General features: G+C 45.3%; 2 protein-coding genes across 2 annotated transcripts; one reads left to right on the top strand and one right to left on the bottom strand.

The window, feature by feature from the left end:
- Window positions 1-407: 407 nt before the first annotated feature.
- On the top strand, window positions 408-10081 carry prr36a (proline rich 36a). The gene is made up of 5 exons (XM_072462565.1): window positions 408-1008; window positions 1071-1164; window positions 4440-4612; window positions 4924-7455; window positions 8895-10081. The coding sequence occupies exons 1-5, from the start codon at window positions 477-479 to the stop codon at window positions 9932-9934; spliced, it is 4371 nt and encodes a 1456-aa protein (XP_072318666.1). The 5' UTR covers window positions 408-476; the 3' UTR covers window positions 9935-10081.
- A 1727-nt stretch (window positions 10082-11808) lies between these two features.
- Window positions 11809-17595, bottom strand: LOC140377989 (UPF0575 protein C19orf67 homolog). Its single transcript, XM_072463619.1, has 7 exons — window positions 17514-17595; window positions 13387-13585; window positions 13185-13314; window positions 12442-12551; window positions 12198-12365; window positions 12006-12137; window positions 11809-11935 (listed from the first exon to the last, which is right to left on the bottom strand). The coding sequence occupies exons 1-7, from the start codon at window positions 17593-17595 to the stop codon at window positions 11809-11811; spliced, it is 948 nt and encodes a 315-aa protein (XP_072319720.1).
- Between the last annotated feature and the right edge of the window lie 10012 nt (window positions 17596-27607).

Here is a 27607-nt window from a genome sequence, read left to right as displayed (position 1 = left end):
CTCATTCCTCCATTTAAATTTCCTTTCTCTTGAGCAGAAAGCGTATTTTCTCAGAGACAGTGACTTGGCCCATCAGCATTTTCATGACCAAACAATGGGGGCGCTAATGAACGTGCCTCATCTCCTGGGTGGTCACTGTTTGCAATAAAGTAATTTTTTGTAAAATATAGTTTTACAGAAAACTCGTATGCATTTTTAAAAATGTTTTTATACACCCGCTTGTTTGGTAATACAGACTATAGCGTTATCCCAACTTGAGTGGGATGTACATGTTTAAAGCCGTCTGTCATTATTTTATTTATAATTTACTGTTAACATTCCCGGCACGTGTGGGACACTCTGTCCCAAGCAGTTTCTCTCTTGAAAGTTGGTTGAATTTAAATCTTTATTTCACAGGAAATAAAGAAGCCAGGTCTGGTCCCTGACTTGCTGGATCCACAAGAAAAGAGACCCTCCATTGGCATTCACGGCAGGGAATGAAACCGGATGGGGTTACTATGGAGATCACGGAGACCACTGAAGCTGCAGCTGTAGCTGAGCCTTCAAATCCACTAAACGCCACTGAGCAAAGTCTACCCCCACTAGAGGAAGCCACAGGTGATGGAGCCCCTAAGACTGCTGCTGCTGTCAATGGAAAGGCAGCGACTAAACCCACAGCAAAAAAACAGCACCCAACAACCAAGACTGAATCTGCATCTGGGTCCAGAGCTACTGTGACCTCTCGGCGCCCAGTGAATGATGTCAAACCTTCAAACAATGTTGCTTCAAGGAGTGCCCCCGTTAAAAAGCCACTCGCACCTTCAACGAGACCACATGGAGCAGCAACGGAGCCAAAAAAAACACAGGCCGGTTCTTCAGGAACTACGTCAACAGCAAAGACTCAAGTCAAACTGCCCGACAAGAAACCTTCTGGACCTGCGTCTGCGGCCACTGCAATATCTAATGGTACCAAACCAGCAAATGGCCCTTCTAAGAAAACCCTGGCAACAGCTAGACCCAAAACGACAGGTGGGGTTAAAGTCAGTGTTAAATCTTTTACCGGTCTGTGGATAATGTGTTTGTTTGTCCAGGTCCAGTGTCTCGACCAATGGGAACCACTGCCCCAAAACCAGGCGCTTCCACCGCTACAAAACCTGATGCTTCCACTCAAGTGAAGACTTCCAGGTGAGAAAACTAGATGTCCAGCCCTGTGTTTTAAAAATAAGGACTTGAAACAAGCCCTTATTTGATTATCTAAAGCTGAGAGTTTCCCCCAGTTTATAGAACTATCCAGAACAACCCTTACACATGCACTGGTATAAAATAATCTAAGAATTGCTTAGAATTGGGTACAATTTGTCAGTCATCAGCTGTTATTTTTCATGTTATGCATTTATTAGTGTTTAATTGTTTTGGCAGGCAGAGATCTTTCAAGTTTCTTTTATAATCCCCCTTTCAAAACCGTCTGAGTGGGTGATTGTTTATGTTGGTGTTCTGAAAGGAAGCTCAGAATAATGATGCTCATTGTAGTGTTTGAATCGTCATTGAATCAGATTTCACTTGAAGAGTGTGAGTCATGGTATTTAAAATAACCTGAGACTGGGGGCCTTAACAGGCTGGACAACGGTAAAGAACTAGTGCTTTGACCCAAACAGAGCCATTGCAGAATCCCCCCTAAAACCCACCTCTTTACAAAGCACCACACAACTTTATACTTAAGATAATGGATCTGGTACAAGCAGTTCACGTCAAGTCCTTTTCCTCTTACCGCTATATATATATTTTTTTTAAACAAATATTTTTACAGACGTGGCTTAAGTAATGGCATTAAAAATATACTTCACCATCTTCATGCGTTTAGTTGAAATTGGAATGTTTTGTTTTTAGAAAGCTTAAAGATGACTTCTCTTAAAAAATGTCGTTCCAATAATAGTAGTTTCATTGCATTAAATACAGTAACTGACGTAAAAATGGTAAAATGTCAAATGATTCTGTTTAAAGATAAGAGAACCTTTATTTGTCCCACAGCGGGAAAATTCTACTGTTGTAATGCACAATTCAGCAGAATAGAAATAATATGAATTCAAAAATCAATATAAATGACTAAGTGGATTTAAAGTGTTCAAGTACAGTGTGTAATGTGGTTAATGGTTTAGCTTTGACAAAGGTAGATTGGATGAAGTGTGACTGTGCACTGGGGTTGTAAAAAGTATCAAATCTTGATTCTAATCAATACCAAAACTTGTATTAAAACTAGATATTAAGTTGACAATTATCAGTACAAAACTAATGGCAACATGAAGAAAATAACCACAGTTTTGTGTCGACACAAAGCGCATGGTATCTTGTAACACGGCTGTATTACCAGATTGTACAGGTCAAGTAAAGATCAAATAAAGGACAGCCGTGGTAGTGCAGGTCATTGGTTCGTATGTCACGCTGTGACCAATGGAAAGATCACAAATTCTCATCCACTATTAATGCCAAGGGCCCCACGGGGAGAGTAATGACACACTGGGCAAAGCTTGCACTTGTGAATTGCTTTAAAAATCTCCTTGAGCTTTCCTAAGAAGCAATCAGGTTACCAACTAATTAACAATTCAGCTTTAGTTAAACTTTGATGTGTCAGGCCAAATGACATGTAGGTCTTGTCAGAACATAATTTGTCTTAGATGGGTTTTTTCAAAGCAAAGAGTGCTGTCGTCACACAAGTAAATTCTTAAATTCGACTCCTTCACTGATCGGTTTAGTTGATGCACCAAGCAATCAGTCTCTGTCAGGCGAGCCCCTCATTTCAGTCCACACTTCCCCCTCTTGCTGTCTGTGTTTGTACATTTCTGGGCATTTGGCCAAAAGTTCAGAGTCTCACTGGCTTTTGTATCTCACAAAATGTTAAAATATCTGCAAAGTACAACATGTTCAGACGTTCCAAATCATTTATCAGAATAGATGCTTAAATTGCAATACTTCTCTTGCTTACGTTGGCTTTAGAGCCCATTTTAATTACTTTTTTGACCTAGTGGTGGAAATTAGACTTGGCCAGCGGCCGCACTGGCAGTATTGGCATTTTTAGCCAGTGGCATCTATCACTATGACAGTAAAAGTGTTGGGTCTCTGCACACTCTTCATTGTCAAGATCTTTTTAGACCCCCAGTGTCCGGGAATGATTTGCTCACTCCAACTAAAGCAGCAGTGTTGGACTACTCACAAACCAAACAAGGAATTGTTCTGGTTCTCCATGCCTCATTTTCTAGCTCTAAACTCTTAAGCATATGAGAGGAAAATACTTACATTGAAGAGTCACAGCAGTGCCTTTGTGTCTAATCCACATTAGACCTTGTGCCAAAAGGAGTTGTAGGTGTTTTCAGAGAGTTTCAGAGAGGCTGCCGATTCCATCATTTCCTGCATTTCCCAATATTGACTTAACTTTATTTTACAATATGGCTGGGCCTTAATATGTACCTTGTCATGACCTTTGCCCCCTCAGGACCTGTTTGGTCACTGGAGTCCTTTTCAGAAGGCTGGGTAATGCTCTCGTCCTGCCTCTGGACAGTGATTCTATTGATTTCCAGTCTGTGATGGGTGAAATATGAACTATACACCTTCTACAGAAGCACTAGGCTTTATACCACAACCAGTATACAGGCATCATTGGGCCTCTTAAGCCTATTTCCTGTCCCATTTATGAGTTATGACTCATCATAAAACAATGGATGCAGTTGTGTGGTTTGCAGTCGCTTGTGACCTCCAGTTCCTCACTATTAGCAGAGCTTTATTATTTCCTCTAAGCACCCTATATCTTCAACATGACTCATTTAGTTAATTTGGTATGTCAGTCTGTTGGAACATAATGAAATGCCTGTGTAAGTTAAGCTGTATCCAGATATCCTGATAATCTATGTGTTTAGTCCCATTATAATAAACATCTTGTTCAATATTACACTGTTTATTTAGTTTAATGACTTCAGTGCCCAGCTTCTGTGGAGAGAGGCCAGCATTCGACGGAAAACAAACGGCCATTGTGATGGTTATTGTAATGTGGGAGCGGCATCTGAACAGGAAGGCTGCTCCGCTCAGTTGAAAGAGATCAGTCAGAGTTGCTCTTTTGTTCGAAGTATGAACCTTTTTGAGGTCCTAGAAAAGCAAACAGCCAAAGCCGCCTCAGAGCTGCACACTACCTCCTCTGATTTACCTACATTTTAAAAAACAGAACATTTCTAAAGTGATGCACAATAACTAAGGACATTTTCTTGGTGACAAATGAAGGATTATGTTGCTTCCCTCACACCTGCTGTGTATTGGGCACAAATGGAGTTTCCTCTACTTCCTCCAGGGTCTGATGAGCATGGGAATGACCCTTTTTTTTTTTTTTTTTTTTTTTGTCATTTTGCACTCATGTTGCAACTCCCAAGCCCACATACTGATGTTGTATTTTCCCATGCTTATGTTTTCGCTTTCAGACCTGCCACAGCTCCCCCGACTTCCCGCACAGCAGCCAAGCCCTCCACAGCTGCAGCCACAACCAAGCCCGCCTCCACTGTGAGGACTACAACCTCCAGAGCTGCCACAGCACCCCCCTCTGGCAGATCAGCAGCAGCACTGCCCAACAAAGCTACTGGACCTGCTAAGAAAGGTACATCTTAAAACGGAGGATGTTATCATTACACGCCTAAATGGACGGCTAAAATTGCAAGAGCTGTATTGTGCAGCAAAAACAAATTGAGCTAATCACAATGTAATTTTGTTGGAATGCCATTTTTTTATTTTTTCTCGAGTGGCAATAAATGTAAAAAAAAAATCTTGTGACTGTGCCCTTTTAAGACTGAATTCCTGTACCTGTCCTTAAATTTGACAATGTAAATTTTCTCAAGATGCGTTATTGCATAATGTAAATAAAATAAAGGAATACCAAAAAGCTAATTTATTCTTTTTTTTGTACAGCAGATGTCAGTCGGCCGCCTGCCCCTGCTGCTGCTGTAGCTAAAAAACCACCACCGACTGTTGCTGCTGCTAAAAGAACTGAAGTCTCCAAACCTGCCGGAAATGTGAAGCCCAGTATGGCTTCAGCAACCACTAAGGTCGACTCAAAACTACAACTACCACCAAAGCCCCAGCAGATGATAAAGCCTAACGCAACAAAGAAACCGGCGGTAGCTGCTGCACGCTTCCCAGCTGTGAACCGCGTTGGCCAGACCCCACCTGGTTCTCCATCAGCCCCAAACACCACTCGATCAAAAGTCGCGCACAAGCCCACTCAGGCCGTCTCGCCTTTCACTGGTAATAAGAAGACCGGTAGAATGGGACCAGCCAGAGCTGCTGCTGCTGCTACAAATAAGGCCGCACCACCGCCAGGGCCGGAAGCACCGCCGGGTGCCGCTGTCGCAGCACCACCAACCCAGGTGCCGGAGGCCGCCGCCACAGCACCACCGCCGGTGGCTGTGGCAGCTGTGGTGCAGGAGATGCAGGTGGAACCTGTTACAACTTTCCCTCAAGAGCAATCTTCACCAGAATCTTCCACTGATCTTGTGGCTGCAATCCCAGCTCAGGGTACAGAATTGGAGACTGTAGAGAAAGAAACTGAAAAGAACACAGATTCTGCTCCTGTAGAAAGTCCTCTGAGAACTGCCTTACCCCAGATTGAGCAGCAACCACCCTGTGTTCTTTCTCCATCTGCCCCCCAGCCGGCCCCAGCAGCTTCTCCGTTACAGCCTGAAAACATTTCTCCTGTAGACGAACTTCAAATGGTTGACCTCCCAAAACCCATGCTTGTTTCTGAAAATGATTGCCTTCTGGTCAGTCCTCCAAACAATCTTAATGAAGATGAGGAAGAGGAGGAGAAGGAAGGAAGTCAGCTAGTTTCTGTTTCAGAAATGAGTGGCACCACACAGCCAACTGAGGAGTCTCATCCTGGGTCGGCAGGTCCTGTCGGGGCCTCTGGGGCCTGGAGAGTAGGCAGCGCTTTGCCCTCTGAGCTGGATTCTGAGGAGGTGAGCGTCAGTCAACATGGCGCCTCTGAGCTCAGTGCCCCCGGGGTCTTGGAGGGCACTGAGAGCCTGGACGATCTGGGGGAGGGCAGTTTGAAAGGGGCCATGGACATGGAAGGTGCCTCAGCAGGGTCCCCTGATTTTGAAAGGGTACCTGAGATCCCAGTGAATGACTATGATGACGAAGATGAGGATGACAATGATCGTGTTTGTGACATGGACGTGGGCTCAGAGCGAGCAGACGAACCCCAGAGACACGACAATGATGTAGATGATGAAGAGGATGAAGATGTGGAGATGGCCAGTGAGGGTGTGACTGAGAGTGGCCTGGAGAGCTATGGAAATGCAGATGAAGATGACTTTGCTGAGGATGAAAGACTGGACAATCTGAACAGAGTCGTGGAGCTGCTGCCCCCTCCTCCTCTGATTCCCTCAGCTCCTGCTGCACAATGGGACCAACCCAATCCTTTCTGTGATCCCTGGTCCGAGCCTGTCCCACAGCAGCCTCCACCTGAAGCAGACTCCCAGACAAGTCAGGCGGTAGAAGCGGCTGCTGAGAGCCCTCTAACAGACCCCTGTCAAGGAGACTCTGAGACCCCAACACAAGAATCTACTCGGGCCTGGATGGAACTTTGCTCTGCAACCGTTTCTGACAAAAAACAAGAAGATCTACAAACTGGCGAAAAGGAACAAGAGACGCCAGATCCTCAAATGTGTCTAGGGCAGCCCGAGCTTGTCGCTGAGCCCACACTAACTGTAGCTGCCCCATGTACCCCAGGGTCTTCTCCATTGAGAATCATCAGCAGTGAGACCACTTTGTCTGTAGGACCTGACAGTGTCCATAGTGAGAACGATGTGCAGGCATCTCCACAGCTGATGCACAGAGAGGAGCCTGACGGTGCAGACGAGCTCCCGGCCTCTGCCTCCAACCCCTCTTCCTCTTCAGAGACTGAGGATGAGGCCAGTGACACGGAGGGGGAGGCTCAGCTGGAGGAGTCCCTGGAGACTCTGGTCATCTGCAACGTGACCTTTGACAACGAGCCCCAAGGCCAGCGATGCTTGTCCATAGTAGAAGAGGGTGAAGAGCCAGAGGACTGTTGTGCAGCTGAAGATGCCACCCCTCCATCAGCTACCTCGCAAGTGTCTTGTGGCTTTGACACAACAACCTCAGCATCTAATTCCAACGCTCAGTCCACAGGAGAGAGCTGCATGAAGAGCCCTGGCATTTTTTCTCTGGATGAGCTGCCCGAGGAGGCCAAAGAGCCAGTTCTGACCCACCTGCCTCCCGCCCTACCCAATATATCAGATCATCCATACATAGAGTGCAGGGAGCAGCATGCGGACTCTGAACATGCTGTAGAAAATGAAGTTGCAAGTCCAGACAAAGTTGGTTCCCCTTCGCCAGAGTCCCAAGAAGAGCAGCTGCATCCTCTAGTCGACCTCCAGCCTCCCTATTATTCGGCTATTTGTGAAAAAACTGAGAATTTCGCAGGTAACGTATAGTTCATGTTAGTGGTTCTGCCATCTGTTGAACCCAATTTACTCATTCTAGTTGTAGTGCTGGATGTCTGTTTTAAATCTTTCGGGTGGCCCTAACCAGTTGCTGGGTTGGAAAAAGGAGAGCAAAAAACTAAAGCAAATGGTGTTTGTAGCTAGAGTTCCTTTATGTGCATCGATTTCTATTTCTGCACTTGTTTTGTTTTCGAACTTGTGGCATGGGTACAAAATTATTTTAAAATACACCCTCTACATCAAAGAGCATTGACACATTCTCAGTGGTCATCAACAAAGCAGAACTCTTCTATTAATCTGATAAAATGCACTTAGAATAAAAGAAATCACTATGTATAGTCGAAATGCTGAAGCTTTTTGTCTGTAATCATATATTTTACGCTCGACTTTGATCAATGTTAAAATGCAAGCATCATCCTTAACACAAGCACTTCCTTTTTGTCTTGCACTTAACTTTAAAATGTTCTGGCCTTAACATGGTTTTAGTAAATTTTTGAATAATGAAATGTTTGAAACATTAAAATAAAGATTACATTTTTACTATGGATTATTCTCTACTGTATATTTATTAATATTGTGTCATAACTTAGTGTTGTAATAGATCTTTTTTAAAGTCCTTATCGCCTTCTGGACACTGAAGATTCACTAAACTCTGAGCTACTGCGTCGCTGGAAAGACTGGAAAGTGACATCTTTAACTTCAACTTTTCCCAGGAGCTAAATACAAGTTCTTAATGATTTGTGTTGGAGCCACATTCGACTACAACTGCTGCTACTGGACTTTTCCTTCACTGTGGGTGCTCTGATGTTTGAACCTTGTATCCACTGCACTTTTAGGCCTTTGCTCCTAATTAATGTAAAGTAAACTGAGCTTCTGCATGCCACTATTGCATAAAGGTTTTCATCTGATTTCTTTGAGCTTAATCAGATGGCTTGGTTCAAAGACATGAACAAAACAAGCTATATGTTCTGGTTAAGCTGGAGTTTTATTGCATGGGGAGCTTACGCATGTGTCACCGGTTACATATTAAAGCAATGCAAGGTGTAATCTAATCATAGCTTCTCTTTGTCATCACTATGGGTTTCACTTCGAGGAACTTGGCTGCAGACGCACCTTTCTTTCTACATACTATTTATAAATCCAATATCACAAAATTGCACAAATGCTCTCTGCTTAATATTTCCAACCCACTGTTTATTGCCACCCCAGTCACTTTGCGTTGGGCCACAATTATGGTTTTGTACTGCACATCCGTAAACGACAATGCATCCGCACAGCTGGTGTTGGGTTTTGAGCTTATGCCTCCTTGTATACCTCTTTGCTTGCACTCACTCTTGCTGTTTCTTTGCTGCTTGTTTTTTTTTTTTTTTTTTTTTAATCAAATCACACTAGTTTAATGTCTGTCCCGCTCTGTCACAGGCTTCACTACACTGCTGCACCCACAGCGCCGTGATCACTCTTCCTACCCGCGCACCTACTGTGACATTGTCAAACCGGTCCATGCTGCGCTCGCGTCCCCAAAGCTGAGCTGCACCGACCTCCCGCCCCGGAGCCACAAACAGCAGTCGCTCAGTCCACAGCTGCGCCGCCTTGAGCAGCACCAAAGACATCTGCAGGAGCTGCAACTGCGGCGTGAGCAACAGAGCAGGCCCATGGAGGAGGCAGAGCAGGAGAGGAAGAGGAGGGAGGAAGAAGAGGAGAGGAAAAAGAAGGATGAAGCTGAAGAGGAGATAAAGAGGAATAAGGAGCAGGAGAGAAGGCAACGGGAGCAAGAGATGGCTAAAAAACAAGAACTCCAGCAAAGGAAAGACCTGGAGCTACAGCTGCACCAGCAACAAGAGGAGCTCCAACAGCGGCAGCAGCTCATGCAGTGGCAGCAAGAACTACAGGTGTCCAATAAAGGACAACCACTGCTGCTGTCGCCCTCCTCTGGACTCTGCACCATCTATGAGGCGCTGGAGCAGGACGATGAGGAGGCAACGTGTGAGGAAGAGATTGTTAATGAGCTAAACTCCACAGAGAAGAGCTCAGAGACATGTCGGGAGGTGCACAGTGGCTGTGGGAGGGTTACTCCTGAAACGCACCCACCCCCGCCTCCCCAAAACACCCAACAGAGACTGGGCAGTCCCACTCAGAACGGAGACTCCTCTTCTCCCGCAGAGTCCCCCGAAAGGCCTTCGCCCCTCGACCTGGAGTGGGGAAAGAACGTGGACATTGTGCATCAGTTGATCAATCACACCCTGCTGTTGAATGGGGATGGCTGCTCCTCGTTGCTGCTGCTTCCAGGGGGGGCCGGTGGGACTCTGAGCCCTCTGGAGAGCAGCCTGTGGCCCACCCTTCTGCCTCCTCTCACCCCTCCCTCAGCCACTGTCACCTCTGTGAGCAGTTTCTCCCCCGAGACCTCTGGAACCTCGTCTCAGGGGGAGTGGACAGTGGTAGAGCTGGAGACGCATCACTGATGAACAGGATAGTGGACCACCCAATCACTTGTTCTATTGTCTTTGTTTCTATTGTTAAAGCACATTCACAGGGTAATAATCATCACACACTGGATGGGTAAAAACAACCCACATCAACAAAGTCCAAAGTCTTTCCAGTACTTTAATTCAAGACTGAAATCTACATCCTACAAAATATTGCTCTTGTATAATTTAACTTCTATATAGATTAACCTAATATTGTATTCTTATTACTGCTGCATACTTGCCGTTAGATCTTTGCTGCTAGATTTTCACTGTAAATGAACTTGACTTAAACACAAACGCTTCCTTCCTCTTGTATTGGAACATGATCTCACTGTGTTTAGTCTTAATCTCACAGCCTGTGTTAAGTAAGTACACATCCAGTGTGTGAACTGTAGCACAGGAATGAAATAACTCGAGACGCTACACTGTAACTCTGCACCTTTGTCAAGACCACTCTCCTGCCCCCAAACCCAACCCAAAGAGGCTTGTGGAGAGTGTCTTGTTTCAGTCCCCATCCACATGAAACCATAGCATTTACTGAAATGAGGTGCAAATGGACACTTTGATCTCAGATGTCGTCGTTGGGGCTTGACTCACACTGCTAACACTGTATGTGCCAAAATGTATTATTACTCTTACCTTATTCACAGTATCTGGGGTAATTACTAATACACTGTTACTTACTATTGACCACTTTTAACATCTTGATTGCACTAGACACTAATTTTATTCTCTTACTTGCTGAATATTTTCCTTTGTTGCTTCTGATTTAAAAGTAATTACACTGACAACTTAACATGATAAGTTTGTATCCGACTTTTCCTTTGGTTTGATCCATTAACAAATTATTTATGATGCTTACGTAAACTCTGGGACATAACCGATATTGCTGTGAATCAAATTATATTGGGAATGCACCAGTTATTCTAGATCTTTACAGTAATTTGTTTTTTTAAAGTATGTAATCAAAGTCTGTTGGCCATTTATTACATGCTCAATTTCTCTGGAGTAATTATTTGATCAGCTTTATTGATGTAGCATTTGTCAAAGAATATATTTTGATCAAAGTAACTAACGGGTGCAGAATTTATTGACTTTAAACTAACAAACCTTTGGGCTAATGGCAGCTCTAGCTCTGCATATTTAGTCTTCCTCTTTCTCGACCCTTTCAGTGCCCCATGGAAGCATAAGGAAGCTTTATGATGGTTATTATTGCATTGCCATTCCTCATAGACGAGCCACGGTGTTTGCTGATGAGCTTCCCTCAACTGTTTGTGCAAATCTATGTATTGTAATATGACATGCATATAGTTTTTTTCTACTTAAAATGTTTAGTTCTACCTGAAGAGTTGATTTTAATAGAACATTTAAAGCTAGAAATGAAGGAGAATAGATTTGCTTTAAATGCAAGTATGTCAGGTCTACTGAACTGAGTTATTGATAGAGACTTGGCTAATTTGTTTGATTAGATTTCCTTTATGAAATGTTGGATGTCTCCTACTTTGATTTTAAATGAGGTAAAACCTGCTTGTGTCTTAATTGATATGTCGACTGTTCAATATGAGCAGGGCACATTTACCTAAATATGGCAGCTTATTTCCAGTTATGCGTACTTTGTGTGTTATTTCAATACAATCAAAATGTAATTAAAATGTTTTTTAATACTGCTTTTGGTTTCTTTACAAACAAAACAAGTACCAGCAAATAAAAGGCTCAAACATCTTCAAACATTAACATGTATAAATATATACGTATATAAATAACACTGAAACTCTCTTGAACTGTCAAAACTTTCAGGCCTGTCACACTTGAATACAACTGGCTCAACTGCAATTGGAACACTTTTTTCCTTAAAAAGGTGATGGTTCTTAAGTGGAACTCTGGTCCAGCGTCAGCAGCTGCAGAAGTTGGTCCGTAGCGACGCGACAGGACGGTTCCTCGCTGCCCAGAATGACACGTTTCAGATACGCGCCCTGAGGAACTTCACACAAGATCCTAAAACCAATAAAACAGACGTATTTAGTCAATAAACTATGATGCATGAAGCGAGTCTAAATGCACCGACCAGTCATTTATGTCATCAGTTTCGGGGCTCGCTTGGACCCACTGACCAAGCGACCACACAATCCCGCCGTGAGAAGCGCTGTGACTGGCTCCTGCAGGCAGCGTGTTCACACCCTCACAGCAAAGGAAGTAGCTACAAAAAGCACATTTTGTTGAGCGCCGCCAAAAGATATACAATAAAAGCTTTTCTTACAACTCGGTGTTATCTGTTTCCATTTGGCCGAGTCGGTCCACGTTCCACCGCATTCGTTTGTAGTATCCCGTGTCAACCTGAGCCAAATACGGAGTGGGCTGACAGAACCGGAAAATAGTCACCCTCAATGGGCCCAACCCGCACTGGCCAATGTGGAAATGGGAGATGCTGTAAAGACAATAAAACATCTAATTGTGTGGCTGTATTTTGGACGTGTGACCTAAATGTGATGTGTGTAGTTTACCTGTCAGGGTCAGTTTCATCCAGAGACAGAAGATTGTTGCTGGCACATGTCAAGATTAAACTCTCCAGTTTGTTACAAAGAGTTTGAGAAAAATCAAACAGCTGAAAACGCTTAAAAACCAACAACATAAAGCATGTTAGTATGGAGCCCCGCAGGTGACATTAGCAAAATATTATATTGTCATGGGGGAAAAAACTAGATAATTATCACGTGGGAACGTGATCATTTTTAAATATTGCGTTATGATTTTGAATGAAGACATAATTAGGCCAGCCCACTTGGCAGAGACAATAATAGAGCATGAAGCTGGCTTTCTGAATGGGAACGGAGAATGTTGCATTAAGAGATATTCAACTGTATCCAAGGCGCAATGGACAAGATGACCGAGCTGGCCCACAGAGTTTTTGGTGGGGTCAGTTAAGAAAGGGGGGAATTGAAGACTGGATCCAGTGTTTTGCTGACCTTAAGGATGAGTTTGGTAAAGTTAGCGCCATATTCACAGATTCGGACTTCCGAGGTCAATAGCTCCGAAACACACAAGTCTTTACAGATCATACACATGCCAAAATATTCATATTTACATATGAGTATTTTTACATTTACATAGGAAATGAGACTCAGATTTGGGCCAAAAAAATCGTCCATTCAACCTTTAAAAATGTTCCTTATCTTTTGAAACCCCATGAATAGCTAGAAACTGCTCTGGGCCTGTCCTTCAATATATAGGCTGCATAAAAACATACCGTGTACAGAGACTGATGGTTGCTCTCACTCAAAGGTCCACGAACTATCGATTCAAGGTGATTAAAGTAAGGCTGACACGTGAACAGAAAACTTTTCACAGATGCAGCACAAGCCTCCCTGTCTGAAACACTGCACACAACACAAATACATCAATGATTTGGGTCTGATTCAAGTGAGTGAAGAAGTAAAGTACGACCGTACACTTCAAAGAAGTTTTTCTGGATGTCGTCTGCTTTGCCCATCAAGAAATGCAGCTTCCGTTTCAGTGACTTTAGATTGGGCTTTATTCTCTCCTGAGAGTCCAGACCAAAGCATTTGTCACAAGTGCAGTTGCAGTTTGGGCCTTTGACACATGGGGGCGCCAGAGCTACACTAGCCAGTGATGAGAGGAGCTCCACCGCTGGAAAAAGCAGTGTGGACAGTTTATTATTATTATTTTTATTTATTTATTTACTATAGATTAAATCACAACCTAAACAAAGTTTTTTGTCAAAAGCGTTTGTGAAACCGATTTATTACGATTAACAACTAATAGGATAAGTAAACCAATTATAAAAATAAACTAGATGATGTGCAATGGCTGAAGCCATTGCGAGTGTCTGCATTCTTGCGGAAAAGTACTACATGTGTGTAGTAAAGACTTTATTCTTGTTAGGCTCAAGCCATGGAATGGAAGGTTCATTCCATGAAATGCTCGAGTCTGTTGTTCTTCCCCTGGGGGCGCGGCGCCGGGCCGCGTGGATCAACACGACAAGCTCCATTTTATTGGAGTTCGAGCTGAGCCAAAAGCGTCTATGTCCCCATGTGTGACTTTCATCCATGTTCAGGGGTCATAAATGCCCGAGTATGTTGTTGTTGTTGTTGTTGTTGTTGTTGTTGTTGTTGTTAATGCCCGAGTATGAACATGAAGAAAAGGAGTAATAGAAATAAAAAAAAACAGAATAAAGAATAATAGAATAAAGTCTAATGCACAAAGAATATTCTTTAGACTTTAATCTTTAGCTCCAGTACGACAAGTCACAAAGACATATCATGACCTCATGGGCTTTGTAACACCAAAGCAATGGAAGGAGTACTTTTACGGACTACGACAGAGTCTGAGACATCTCATGACCTCTTGGGCTTTGTCAAAGCACTGAAAGTCAAAGCACTGGAAGAAGAACTTTTAGGACTACGACAAAGTCTAAGGAATAAAGTCTGGCGGTAATGCAACACTCGGATGCCAACTGCCATAAAACAACAACAACAACAACAAATATAGCCGCAAGCGGCAATGATCGGCCCTCGCCACGCCGCCGCCACGCCGCAAGAGGAGGGGGCGCTAACGCGCCCCAATTGTCCTTTTATTACATCTACTGCTGAATCTGTGACGCTGTCACATCTTCTCCCCTTTGTTTTACCATCAAAAAGCAATTTTATTTTGAATTCTTGGCAAAATGTGCGGCTTTGCCGCACAGACACCGTGACTCTTAGAATAAAAATGTGGATAACTTTTGATGGTCCACCCCTGAAGATGAGTCTCACCAAATTTCAGGTTAATAGGGCTAACGCCCTGGGAGGAGTTTGTGAAAGTCTAAAGTGTAAACATGTTCTGGCGATTTCCCCATTGGAATAACATGGAAGGTTTTGGTCATCGCTACGGCAAAGCCATAACAATTATGACATGGGTCTCATTGACTTTTTTGATGGGGATGCCAAAATTGAGTTGTGTGTCAAATTTCATATAATTTCGCAAAACTAAATATTTAACCCCCATATAAAATCTGTAGGGGGCACTGTGGCTCCAAATTAATTTAGTTCACTTCAAGTAGGTTTAGGGCAAAGAGTTTAACAACTGATTCTAATTTGACGCAATTCGGACTTTATCGGCGCAAACGGCAGAAATGTTAAATTTGGGAGATTTCTGAAATTCTTGCTACAGTTTGTGGCTTCGCCGCTCAGAGACCGTGACAGGTATCAATGTAATTTGGATAACTTTTGATGTCCCACTCCTCAGTAGCATTTTCACCAAATTTCAGCTTTTTAGGGCCAACGCCCTGGGAGGAGTTCGTAAAAGTACGACGTTTGGAAAAACTCCGAAGTCATGTTTAGCCATTTTTGAAGCAATATGGCCGACATTTGGTTGGGCGGACGGCGTTGCCGTAAAAATATTTTTTACTTCTCTTGTCACCATCTACCTCTGCGCCAAATTTCATGATTCTACGATCAGATTTTTTTTGGGTCATTTCCCACCTCTCAATGCATTTTTGGTACATTTGGGGGCGCTGACGCGCCAATTTTTTTAATTTTAGAAAAAGGAAATAGCCAGAATGTAGAGAGGCACGATTTTTAGAGGTGTGCTAATTTTTGTGACTTTTCGTCAATGTTCACTGGGTGAAAAATAGGGGGGTTGGTCCCGAGAAGAAGAAGAAGAAAGAAAGAAAGAAAGAAAGAATAATATTCCGATGCGAAAACAATGTTTCCCATTTTTCAAATATCATGAACTATACATTTTCGGAAAGCGCTCGCGCTTTCCTACCTCATGGTGTGGGTCCCTGGTCACTGACGGGTACTTTCGTTAATTTTGAGTGGGCTCCGCCCACTTTGTGTTTTTGGCCCTCTATACAGTAATAATGTTCAATTTTTGCATTACATGCTTATATGCACGGAACATGCAAGAGATGGGGAACGTATTCGTGAGCTACTTAGCGCAAATGAGTGCTTTATATTGGGATGACAACCGCTTCGCGGTCGTCATCCCAATGTAAAGTGCTCGTTTAGTGCGTACTTTTGCACGGGCTTCGCCCGTTTACAACGGTAAAGTTCCATTTTCCTACTACTAATTAGTATGCACGGGGCGTGCGTGAGTGAAGGAGTGCGTTAGTGAGTGTTTGGAAGTGGGCGAGCGCTTCGCGCTCGATTTCGTGCGCACTTCGTGCGCACTTTCGCAGCCGTGCTTCGCACGGCCTTACGAGATTAATAGGCCTCTCGCCAGCTTGTGGCGCTCGGGCCTAACTAGTTTGGTTAAGGTTAAGTTGTGTAATGTAGTTTTGTTAGTTATAGAGTTGGGGTGTGTTGAAGAATGTGCCAAAGATGAGGATTGTTATTATCTTATTAGAAGATTTGTGTGAAAGTACTGCATGTGTGTAACACATGTGTGTCAGTGTACTACATGTGCTACTGAAAATGTTCAATATTTGTTACAAAATATTCAGCCTTCCCGCGTGGCCACCTTCCCGCCCGTCCATGTTTTCTGCTGCGTTTTGCGGCATACCAACAACGCTCAGTAATTCACTGTTGATGATTGCGTAGTTTGTGAATCAAATAGTTGTTTGTCCTGACAAATTGCAAGATCGTGCTGAACGCAGACCTGAGCAGGGAGAAAGGGAGAGAGAGCCTCGGTGACCCGGCTGCACCCCCTCCTCCCTGTAGAGACGCTAATGCTAAGCATAGCAATGCTTAGCATTAGCATTAGGGTTAGCATTAGCAATTTACTTTTGCAAATACTGAAAAAAGTACGGTATGTAAAAAATTTCAAAAGCAATAGCCCTCCTAAGACGGTGAAAGCGATCGTAAAGAGGTATAACTTGTTGAAATCTGTGAAAGTGTTCAGGGGGTGGTTGAACCTACATTTCATCTTTTTGTTGCTTTGAAGCTTCATTACATCGTTGTGGCAGTCATTGTTTTGAAATGCTACGGGGAGTGCGTTGTGATCACGGCGCGCAGTGGCCCGTGCGAGGGAGCACCCGCCCCGCTCCCCGCGCTGGCCACGGCGCGCCGTGGATTGAGTAAACAAACATGCTTGAGTAAACAAACTGGCGCAACAGGTGACATTATTTGGAGAATTCATAACTTCTACTGATAAACTTACCAAAGTATGTTCAGAGATGTTCACTAGAGGTGAGCAGGGTTTATCAAGCTACTATCATTTTATCAACGCGTAAAAATTTATGTAAAGCCAGTCTTTCGTCTTTTGAGGGAGGGGAGGGGGTCCAGAGAGAGATGAAAAAAATTACGTCTTTTCAGCTTCAACCCATTTTGAGATGATCCCTTAAGGAGTGGAAACGCGTCAAAATCCTAAAAAGTAATAGTGTCTGCTTATGATATAGTGTCTGCTTCATGACATCAAAAGCAGAAACTCAATTATCCTTATCATCAGGGTCCCTAAATATCCAAATTGATAAAATCATGAAGAAACTCGTTTGTTTTGGTCCACATACAGTCTACGTGTTGTACATCTTTATTTGGCCTTCTACTCCAAATATGATGATGCGTTTGATTGTTGTAGTAATATTGTTATTACTGACATTTATAGCCTAGATTAAAGTAAAAAATGTTGTTTTTCTGACCTGTGTCGCCTGATGCCTCGCATCCCAAAGACTTGCTTTGACTCATCCCTTCTGAAGTTTGGGCCTGAATGTCAGCGTCCATCACTGCTCACTGTCCACGTTGTCTCCAGGCCTGAGGGGACGAGAAAAGATGCAAAACGCTAATGTTGATATCAATCGCTCCCTGACGTTAACAGGTCATGATAGGCGGACTCCGGTCTGGATCCAAATAAATAAAGTCTGAAGAATAAAGACTAAAGAAAAAAGTCTAAAGAACAAAGTCTGAAGAATAAAGTCTGAAGAATAAAGTCTGAAGAATAAAGTCTCAAGAATAAAAGTCTAAAGAATAAAGTCTGAAGAACAAAGTCTAAAGAATAAAGTCTAAAGTCTAAGATATACTACGACAAAGTCTGAGGAATAAAGTCTGGCGGTAATGCAACACTTGGATGCCAACCGCCATAAAACAACAACAACAACAACAACAACATATGGGAGAGAAACGCGTCTCGGGGATGTTTGGGGGATGATTAAGCGGATGCATGGGGTTGAGCGCCGTCATGGGACCCCGGTCCTAATACCTGAGGAAAGCTGATGATGGTTCTAGGGTTCTGCAGGAAGGAGGATTGACTCAGGTGGATGATTTCAATAGTGCAATTGTCTCGCTCATCACGCAGTCAGCGGTAGGCACGATTCCTAAGAGTGGTGGTAGTGGACATAGGAAGCAGGTGCCGTGGTGGAATGAAGCATGTGGTCATGCTGTTAGGGCGAGAAATGCGGCGTTTCGCCGGCTAAGGGTTACCCACACTGAGGGTGCCCTCATTGACTACAAGAGGGCCCGCGCTGTTGTGCGGAAAACTGTAAGAACGGCCAAGAGTGCCTATTGGAGGCGGTATTGTTCCAAAATTGGGAGAGAAACGCGTCTCGGGGATGTTTGGGGGATGATTAAGCGGATGCATGGGGTTGAGCGCCGTCATGGGACCCCGGTCCTAATGCAGAATGGTGTTGAAGCAGTCAGCGACGTTGACAAAGCTGAACTGTTGGCCAGCACCTTTGTGTCGGTGCACAGCTCTGACAATCTCTCACCTGCGGAAAGGCACTACAGGGAGAGTACTCTGGCCCAGAATTCTGAGCTGATTGGGCACCAGCCTTCGACTCAAGATGACCTTGACCTTCCGTTTAGTTTGTTTGAGCTAAGGAGAGCACTTTCTAAGGCGAAACAGACAGCCCCAGGTAAAGATGAGGTGTGCTATGACATGCTCTCTCATTTGACTGATGACACGCTTGGGCTAGTCCTGGGTCTTTTCAACCGTGTTTGGGATTCAGGTTGTGTTCCATCTGCGTGGAAACAGTCTACGGTGGTGCCGGTTCTGAAGCCGGGTAGGCCAGCGTCTGACCCTTCAAGTTATAGGCCGATTGCCTTGACGTCGCAGCTCGGGAAAACGATGGAGCGCATGGTTACCGAGCGGTTGGATTACTTCTTGGAGAGTCAGGGTTTGCTTCCCGCGCACCAGAGTGGTTTCCGTAGGGGCAGGAACACCATGGATTCCGTGTTGTGTTTGGAATCTGATATCCAGCTGGCCAGGGCTCAGAAAGAAAAGGTTATTGCGGTGCTCTTCGATGTGGAGAAGGCGTACGATATGGTTTGGAAGGATGGGCTCCTCATTAAGCTGCGGAAGTGTGGTGTGAAGGGTAAACTGTTTAACTGAGTCCGGAGCTTTCTGTCTGGCCGGCGTATCCAAACCAGAGTGGGCGCTGCTTACTCTGGGGTCTATGAGGTAGAGAATGGGATCCCGCAGGGGAGTGTGTGTAGCCCTATCTTGTTCAATGTCATGATTAAGGACATCTTTGACGACGTGGATGGGTCTGTTGGGAGGAGCCTTTATGCTGATGATGGCGCTCTATGGGTGAGAGGGAGGAATCTCCAGTTTTACGAGGCGAAACTGCAAAGGGCAATACAGCAGGTGGAGCAGTGGACCCTGAAGTGGGGGTTTAAACTGTCCGTACGGAAGTCTCAAGTGATCTGTTTCTTCAATGGGCATAGGGACGTCTCCCTTCGACTGCATGGGCAGGTGCTCGAACAGGTCAGGGAGGTGAGGTTCTTGGGGGTCACCTTTGACGAGAGGCTTAGTTGGCGTCAGCACATTGATGAGGTCAGTGGTAAATGCAAAAGGGTGAATAACTTGCTTCGTTGTCTATCCGGCCAGGACGGGGGGGCCAGCAGAAGGTCGCTCCTGGGTATTTATCGGGCCGTCATGAGGGCGGCTTGCGGGGGTTGGTGATCTGCGTGTGAGCCCGTCGGTGGCTTTGTCTGCTATAGCTCCGTGGAAGTTTGTCCCGGCTCCTGTTGATGTTAGCTTGCATGGCAAGCTTAGAGGAGTCGCTGGGAGGGCACCGCAGTTTGCCGTTCAAGCGCTCATCGATAAGCACTCAGGTGATGTGTTTATTTATACCGACGGGTCTAGGGATCCTGAGAGTGGGCGTACTGGCGCCGCTTATTTTGTGCCTGACCAGGGGCTGGCGGTCAAGAAGAGGTTGACAGATCGCCTTTCTGTTTTCACGTCGGAACTCATAGCGATACGGTTGGCATTGGAATGGGCGGAATCTGCTTTGCAGTGTTGCGGCATTGTGGTGGCCTCTGACAGCCTTTCTGCATTGCAAAGCATTAAATCTGGGAAATCGGATTGCAGACAGGATGTGTTGAATGGCATCTTCTGTCTGATGCTCTCCCTGTCCAGGAAGGATGTGAGGGTTTCCTTCTTTTGGGTCCCTGCGCATGTGGGGGTGGATGGTAACGAAATGGCTGATGCACTGGCTAAACGTTCCCTTAGGCGGCCATCAATTGATGTGGCGGTTGAGTTAAGCAAATCTGAAATCAAGCCCGTTATCAAGAGTCATGTGGTCGGCCTTTGGCAGGAATTTTGGAGCCACTGTGTTACTGGACGGCATCTCTATCACGTACAGGGTAGTGTGGGTCCTTGCGGGTCTATGGGCAGGAACGCGTGGGAGGAAAGGGCCTTCGCCCGCATGAGGATTGGCCATACTGGACTCAATTGGTCACTGAGTAGGATAGGCAAACACCCGACCGGTCTGTGTGGTCACTGTCGGGTGCCAGAGACTGTCGAGCATGTGCTGTTGTTGTTGTTGTTGTTGTTGTTGTTGTTGTTGTTGTTTTATGGCGGTTGGCATCCAATTGTTGCATTACCGCCAGACTTTATTCCTCAGACTTTGTCGTAGTCCTCAGACTCTGTCGTAGTCCGTAAAAGTACTCCTTCCATTGCTTTGGTGTTACAAAGCCCATGAGGTCATGATATGTCTTTGTGACTAGAATAGTTGTTTGTTTCAGAGACCAACCGGCTTTATTCCAGGGAGACTCTTCTTCATCTTCCTCTCCTTCTTTGACGTTCGGTGCTTCCACCGTACAGCTTTATTCTTTAGGCTTCATTCTATAGGCTTTAATATGTCCACTGATGTCGCTGCTTGGTAGCCGTGCGTCTACTGGGCATGTGCTGATTTGCTGTGAGGCTTATGATAGAGAAAGGGCCGGGTTGGCCTTGTGGTTTCGGAATAATGGGCGGGAGTTCAATCTGCGGAACGTTCTGGCGATTCAGTCACAGGGTTTGTGTCAGGCTGTGGTTGCTTACTTATGTAGCACAGGGCTGGGTAAACGTTTATAGAGGTGGGAGGTGTTGGAGACTGAGCCGAGGATGAGGAGCAAGAGGATGTTCTAACGCGCTTTGACTTCATGGGCCTAGAAACACCAAAGTGATGGAAGAAGGACTTCTAAAGGATAAAACGACAAAGACGTCCCATGACCTCATGGGCTTTGTAAAACAACAAAGACGTCCCATGATCTCATGGGCTTTGTACTTCCAAAGCACCGAACGTCAAAGAGGGAGAGGAAGATGAAGAAGAGTCTCCCTGGAATAAAGCCGGTCACAAAGCCATATCATGACCTCATGGGCTTTGTAACACCAAAGCAATGGAAGGAGTACTTTTACGGACTACGACAGTCTGAGGTCTGGCGGTAATGCAACACTTGGATGCCAACCGCCATAAAACAACAACAACAACAACAACAACTTTTAGAACTACGACAAAGTCTAAGGAATAAAGTCTGGCGGTAATGCAACACTCGGATGTCAACCACCATAAAACAACAACAACAACAACAGATCAAATGTGCTAAGGGGCTGACCTCCCGCTCAGAGAGAACACCGTGTCAGAGGACAAAGCACTGGAAGTCAAGGCACTGGAAGGTGTACTTTTACGGACTACGACAGAGTCTGAGGACTACGAAACGTCTGAGGAATAAAGTCTGGCGGTAATGCAACACTCGGATGCCAACCGCCATAAAACAACAACAACAACAACAACAACAACTACGAAAAGTCTGAGGAATAAAGTCTGGCGGTAATGCAACAATTGGATGCCAACCGCCATAAAACAACAACAACAACAACAACAACAACAACATACCCACTTCCATAAGGGCTGCTGAGGTGCAAAAAGTTAGGAGAGTGGATCGGTGGTCGAAGGCGATCTGGACGGCGTGGAGGAGCAGCCTTTTCTGGATGCTCGTGCCCGGAAATGTAAAAAGTCCCTTAGCTCGTCCGAGGGTTCTGGGAATGGGCAGCAGGATGAGGCTGAAGCTATTGATATCCGGGGTGAGAGCAGAGACTGTAAGGTGATCGTAAAGCTTGCACAGGATAGTGCATCCTTTAAGGAGTGGAATTCAGTGGCATTGTCAAAGAGCCTAACTGTAGCTGTGGGAGTGATCAAGAGTGCGAGTGTCCTTAGAGATGGCTCGCTGCTGGTCGTGTGCAAGGACGCGGCTCGGCAACGGAAGGCGATTGGAACTAAACGTCTGGGTGGAAAGGACGTTCTTGTGTCTGATGCTGAAAGAAACACGGTCAGAGGAGTTATCGTAGGTGTCCCTACGGCGACGTCTGTGGATGAAGTTAAGGAGAATTTGACTGGAGCTAAGGTGGTGGACGCTAGGCGGTTGAAGGTGACCCGGTCTGGGGTAAGATGTGACAGCTTGTCGGTAATGGTAACACTTGAAGGGAGGTGCATGCCTCGTAAGGTGTTCATTGGGTTCATGTGCCATGACGTTAGGCCATATGTTCCACCGCCCCTGAGTTGCATTAAGTGCCAGCGCTTTGGGCATATTGCAGCGGTCTGTAGAGGGAGGCAAAGATGTGGTAAATGTGCAGGAGATCACGAGTATGGGAAGTGTGACGTGGGAGCAAAACTGAAGTGCTGTAACTGTGGGGAAGAACATAGCTCTGCCTACGGGAATGTAGGTTTAGCAAAAGAGCTGCTGAGGTGCATAAAATAAAGGTCTCTCAAGGTATATCCTATGCGGATGCAGTCAAGAAAGTTTCAAGTAACGAGTTTAGAGTAAATACAGAGAGAGGAGCCAGCGCTGCTCCCAGCCAGGGCGAAATGAGAAAGGCCAGCGTGGCTCCCAAGAAGTGTGAAGGTTTCAAGAGTGGAGGTCCCAAGTGTGCAGGTTCCAGAATTAATGAGAATACCCTGGTTGTGGATAGAGAGGATTTTGTACTCTTTATGGTGGATGTTGTAAACTGCTGCTGCTCAGACTCAAAGCAGAACTGAAAGGATCAGGATCATTGCTAAAGCTGCAGGGAGATTCCTTGGAACAAAAGAGCTTGATTGGGCAGATATAGAAAACAGGCTAAAGGCGCTAAATGGGAGTCGGAGTGATGGGGGTCTGCTTTTGGGGAGTCAGAGTGATCAGAGTGACGAGATGGGGGTGGGGGTGGTCTCCTGTCCTCGCCCAGTCTCGTAGACGCACGGCTACCAAGCAGCGACATCAGTGGAAATATTAAAGCCTATAGAGTGAAGCCTAAAGAATAAAGCTGTACGGTGGAAGCACCGAACGTCAAAGAAGGAGAGGAGGATGAAGAAGAGTCTCCCTGGAATAAAGCCGGTTGGTCTCTGAAACAACAACAACTATTCTACGACAAGTTACAAAGACATATCATGACCTCATGGGCTTTGTAACACCAAAGCAATGGAAGGAGTACTTTTACGGACTACGACAGAGTCTGAGGTCTACGAAACGTCTGAGGAATAAAGTCTGGCGGTAATGCAACACTCGGATGCCAACCGCCATAAAACAACAACAACAACAACAACAACAACTACGACAAAGTCTGAGGAATAAAGTCTGGTGGTAATGCAACACTTGGATGCCAACCGCCATAAAACAACAACAACAACGACAAAGTTAGAGTCTCTCAAGGCATGTTCTATGCGGATGTTGTCAAGAAAGTGTCAGGTAGTGAGGTGAAGGTGGATGCAGTGTGGGCTGCCAGTGCTGCTGGTGGCCTAGGCGACTTGGGAGGGGTCAGCATCGCTCGCAGCCAGGGGGAGGTCCCCACTGGGGTCCCCGTGAGTGGGGCTTCCAAGGGCAGAGGCCCTGCGGGTGCTGAGGATGTACTGGTTGTGAAGAGGAGAGATTTCTTCCTCTTTATGTTGGAAGTTATTAACTGTACTGGTCAAACGAATAAGAAATCTGAAAAGACTAGGATCATCACTACCGCTGTTTGGGGGATGATTAAGCGTATGAATGGAGTTGAGCGCTGTTACGGGACTCCAGTCCTAATGAAGAATGGTGTTGAAGCAGTCAGCGACGTTGACAAAGCTGAACTGTTGGCCAGTACCTTTGTGTCGGTGCACAGCTCTGACAATCTCACATGCGGAAAGGCAATAGGGATAATACTCTGGCCCAGAATTCTGAGCTGATTGGGCACCAGCCTTCGACTCAAGATGACCTTGACCTTCCGTTTAGTTTGTTTGAACTAAGGAGAGCGCTCTCTAAGGCGAAACAGACGACTCTGGGTAAAGATGAGTTGTGCTATGACATGCTCTCTCATTTGACTGATGACACGCTTGGTCTAGTCCTAGGTCTTTTCAATCGTATTTGGGATTCAGGTTGTATTCCGTCAGCATGGAAACAGTCTACTGTGATGCCGATTCTGACCCTTCAAGTTATAGGCCGTTTGCCTTGACGTCGCAGCTAGGCATGGTTACCGAGCGGTTGGATTACTTCTTGGAGAGTCAGGGTTTGCTTTCCGTGCACCAGAGTGGCTTCCGCAGGGGTAGAAATACCATGGATTCCGTGTTATGTTTGGAATCTGATATCCAGCTGGCCAGGGCTCAGAAAGAAAAGGTTATTGCGGTGGTCTTTGATGTGGAGAAGGCGTACAATATGGTTTGGAAGGATGGGCTCCTCATTAAGTTGCGTAAGTGTGGTGTGAAGGGAAAACTGTTTAACTGGGTTAGGAGTTTTCTGTTTGGCCGGCGTATTCAAACCAGAGTGGGCGCAGCTTACTCTGGGGTCTATGAGGTAGAGAATGGGAGTGTGTGCAGCCCTATCTTGTTCAATGTTATGATTGAGGACATCTTTGACGACATGGATGGGTCTGTTGGAAAGAGCCTTTATGCCGATGATGGATGGGTCTGTTGGAAGGAGCCTTTATGCCGATGATGGCGCACTATGGGTGAGAGGAAGAAATCTCCGGTTTTACGAAACTGCAAAGAGCAATACAGCAGGTGGAGCAGTGGACTCTGAATTGGGGGCTTAAACTGTCCGTACAGAAGTCTCAAGTGATTTGTTTCTTCAATGGGCATAATGACGTCTCCCTTAGACTGCATGGGCAGGTACTCGAACAGGTTAGGGAAGTGAGGTTCTTGGGGGTCACTTTTGACGAGAGGCTTAGCTGGCGACAGCACATTGATATGGTCAGTGGTAAATGCAAAAAGGTGAATAACTTGCTTCGTTGTCTATCCGGCCAGGACTAGGGGGCCAGCAGAAGGTCGTTCCTGAGTATTTATCGGGCCATCTTGAGGGCAGCTATTGATTATGGCTGTATAGCCTATATGTCTGGGGCTGAGACTTAACTTGAAGACGCTTGATGTGGAGCAAGCCCAGGCCTTGAGCATCTGCTGTAGGGCTTTTAGGACCTCCCCTGTCTCGGCGCTGTAGGTTGAGTTGGGAGAATTGCCGTTACGGCTAGAACTTCTGTTGGCTTACTGGGTGAATGTGCAAGGTCATACAAGCTCGCACCCGGTAAGGGAATTTCTCAGGGATGATGGGGGACAGAATGAGGCTGACAGTATGGTTTTTAGCTGGGTAGGAAATGCGAAAGCGGGGCTTGCTGGGGTTAGTGATCTAAGTGTGAGCCCTTCGGTGGCTTTGTCTTCTATAGCTCCTTGGAAGTTTGTACCGGCTCCTGTTGATATTAGCATGCATAGCAAACTTAAAGGAGTCACTGGGAGGGCACCGCAGTTTTATGTTCAAGAGCTCATCGACAGGCACTCAGATGATGTATTTATTTATACCAACGGGTCTAGGGATCCTGAGAGTGGGCGTACCGGCTCTGCGTTTTTCATGCATGACCTGGAGCTGGCGGTCAAGAAGAGGTTAACAGATCGCCTTTCTGTTTTCACATCGGAACTCATAGCAATACGGTTAGCATTGGAATCGGCGGAATCTACTTTAAAGTGTTGCGGCGTTGTGGTGGCCTCTGACAGCCTTTCTGCATTGCAAAGCATTAAATCTGGAAAGTCGGATTGCAGACAGGATGTGTTAAATGGTATCTTCTGTCTGATACTCTCTCTGTCCAGGAAGGATGTGAGGGTTTCCCTCATTTGGGTTCCTGCGCATGTGGGGGTGGATGGTAATGAAATGGCTGATTCGCTGGCTAAACGTTCCCTTAGGCGGCCATCAATTGATGTGGCGGTTGAGTTAAGCAAATCTGAAATCAAACCTATTATCAAGAGTCAGGTGTTCGGCCTTTGGCAGGAATTTTGGAGCCATTGTGATACTGGGGGAGGAAAGAGCCTTTGCTTGCGTGAGGATTGGCCATACTGGACTCAATTGGTCACTGAGTAGGATAGGCAAACATCCGACCGGTCTGTGTAATCACACTGTCAGATGCCAGAGACTGTTGAGCACTTGCTGATTCGCTGTGCGGCCTATGAAAGAGAAAGGACCGGGTTGGCCTTGTGGTTTCTGAATAATGGGCGAGTTCAATCTGCGGAACGTTCTTACATTCCAGTCCCAGGGTTTGTGTGAGGCTGTAGTTGCTTACTTATATAGCACAGGGTTGGGTAAACGTTTATAGAGTTGGGGTGTGTTGGAAACTGTGCCTAACCCTAACATAAAACACCAAAGAAGAAGATGAAGAAGAAGATGAGGGCGACGTAAAGGTTTATGCGTGTAACGCCATCAGCCAATCACATTGCAGCATTGTTTTACGCAGAGGAAAGTCCAGTGTGTGATATTCTGATCAGAACAAACATTTATATTCTAATCCACTTTTAATAGAGCAATAAAACATTTCTATTTATTTAAAAAGCACCATGACTATTTGTTATTAACTTTTAATAAATTGGTCAATTGTGAAAAATAACTAGACCTATTATAATTACGTATGTCATAAAATAATACTATATATTATAATATAAAAGTGGCAAGAAAGTGGGAGAAACACCGTCTCTTCATGATAGCTAGGTATGGATCTTCACTTCTCTTTCTGTTCATTCTCTGTGGGAATTAACATTTTGGCCGTGGCTGCAGAGCCGCAGCGCGGTCAAATAACCCAGCAGTTTCAGGAGCCGCAGCACGGCCATATAGCCTCATGGCTAACCCTAATCCTTATCCTAATCCTGACCCTGACCCTGACCCTGACCTTAACCTTAACCTTAACCTTAACCTTAACCTTAACCCTAACCCTAACCCTAACCCGGCGCGGTCTAACCCGGTGCGGTCAAATGGCCCAGCAGTATCAGGAGCCGCGGCACAAAAAACCCATGCAGTTTCGGCCGGGCGCCGCAGCTCTGTAGACACTCCCCAACATTTTTGCACCATGTAGTTTTATCAGTGTTAATTGTTAGTCAATCAATGCTTATTCCATTTGTTTAATTTAATGTAACTTGTTTTGTCACTTTGACAAGAAGGAACAGTCGGAAGCAGTAAAAGATAAATTAGTAAGGATAACTATTACTTTTACATTTTCAGTTAAATGGAGAATGTACATTTTAACTTGTTTGTTTACAATTATATAACTTTGTAGTTCTGCTGATGT

This window comes from Eucyclogobius newberryi, unplaced genomic scaffold (genome assembly GCF_026437365.1).
Source record: "Eucyclogobius newberryi isolate DKJ021-1_F unplaced genomic scaffold, fEucNew1.0.hap1 SCAF_4, whole genome shotgun sequence".
Classification (NCBI taxonomy): domain Eukaryota; kingdom Metazoa; phylum Chordata; class Actinopteri; order Gobiiformes; family Gobiidae; genus Eucyclogobius; species Eucyclogobius newberryi.
The sequence above is the reverse complement of the archived record's forward strand: the minus strand, read 5'-3'. Positions and strand labels throughout refer to the sequence as shown.

What these genes read in the sequence shown, in the direction of transcription:
- prr36a (XM_072462565.1), top strand. Translation starts at nt 477, where the DNA reads ATGAAACCGGATGGGGTTACTATGGAGATCACGGAGACCACTGAAGCT. An exon ending in AGCTAGACCCAAAACGACAG is followed by an intron (nt 1,009 to 1,070) that starts GTGGGGTTAAAG and finishes TTGTTTGTCCAG; the next exon opens with GTCCAGTGTCTCGACCAATG. An exon ending in ACTCAAGTGAAGACTTCCAG is followed by an intron (nt 1,165 to 4,439) that starts GTGAGAAAACTA and finishes TTTCGCTTTCAG; the next exon opens with ACCTGCCACAGCTCCCCCGA.
- LOC140377989 (XM_072463619.1), bottom strand. Translation starts at nt 17,595, where the DNA reads ATGGACGCTGACATTCAGGCCCAAACTTCAGAAGGGATGAGTCAAAGC. An exon ending in CGAGGCATCAGGCGACACAG is followed by an intron (nt 13,586 to 17,513) that starts GTCAGAAAAACA and finishes TGCTTTTTCCAG; the next exon opens with CGGTGGAGCTCCTCTCATCA. An exon ending in ACCATCAGTCTCTGTACACG is followed by an intron (nt 12,552 to 13,184) that starts GTATGTTTTTAT and finishes TTGGTTTTTAAG; the next exon opens with CGTTTTCAGCTGTTTGATTT.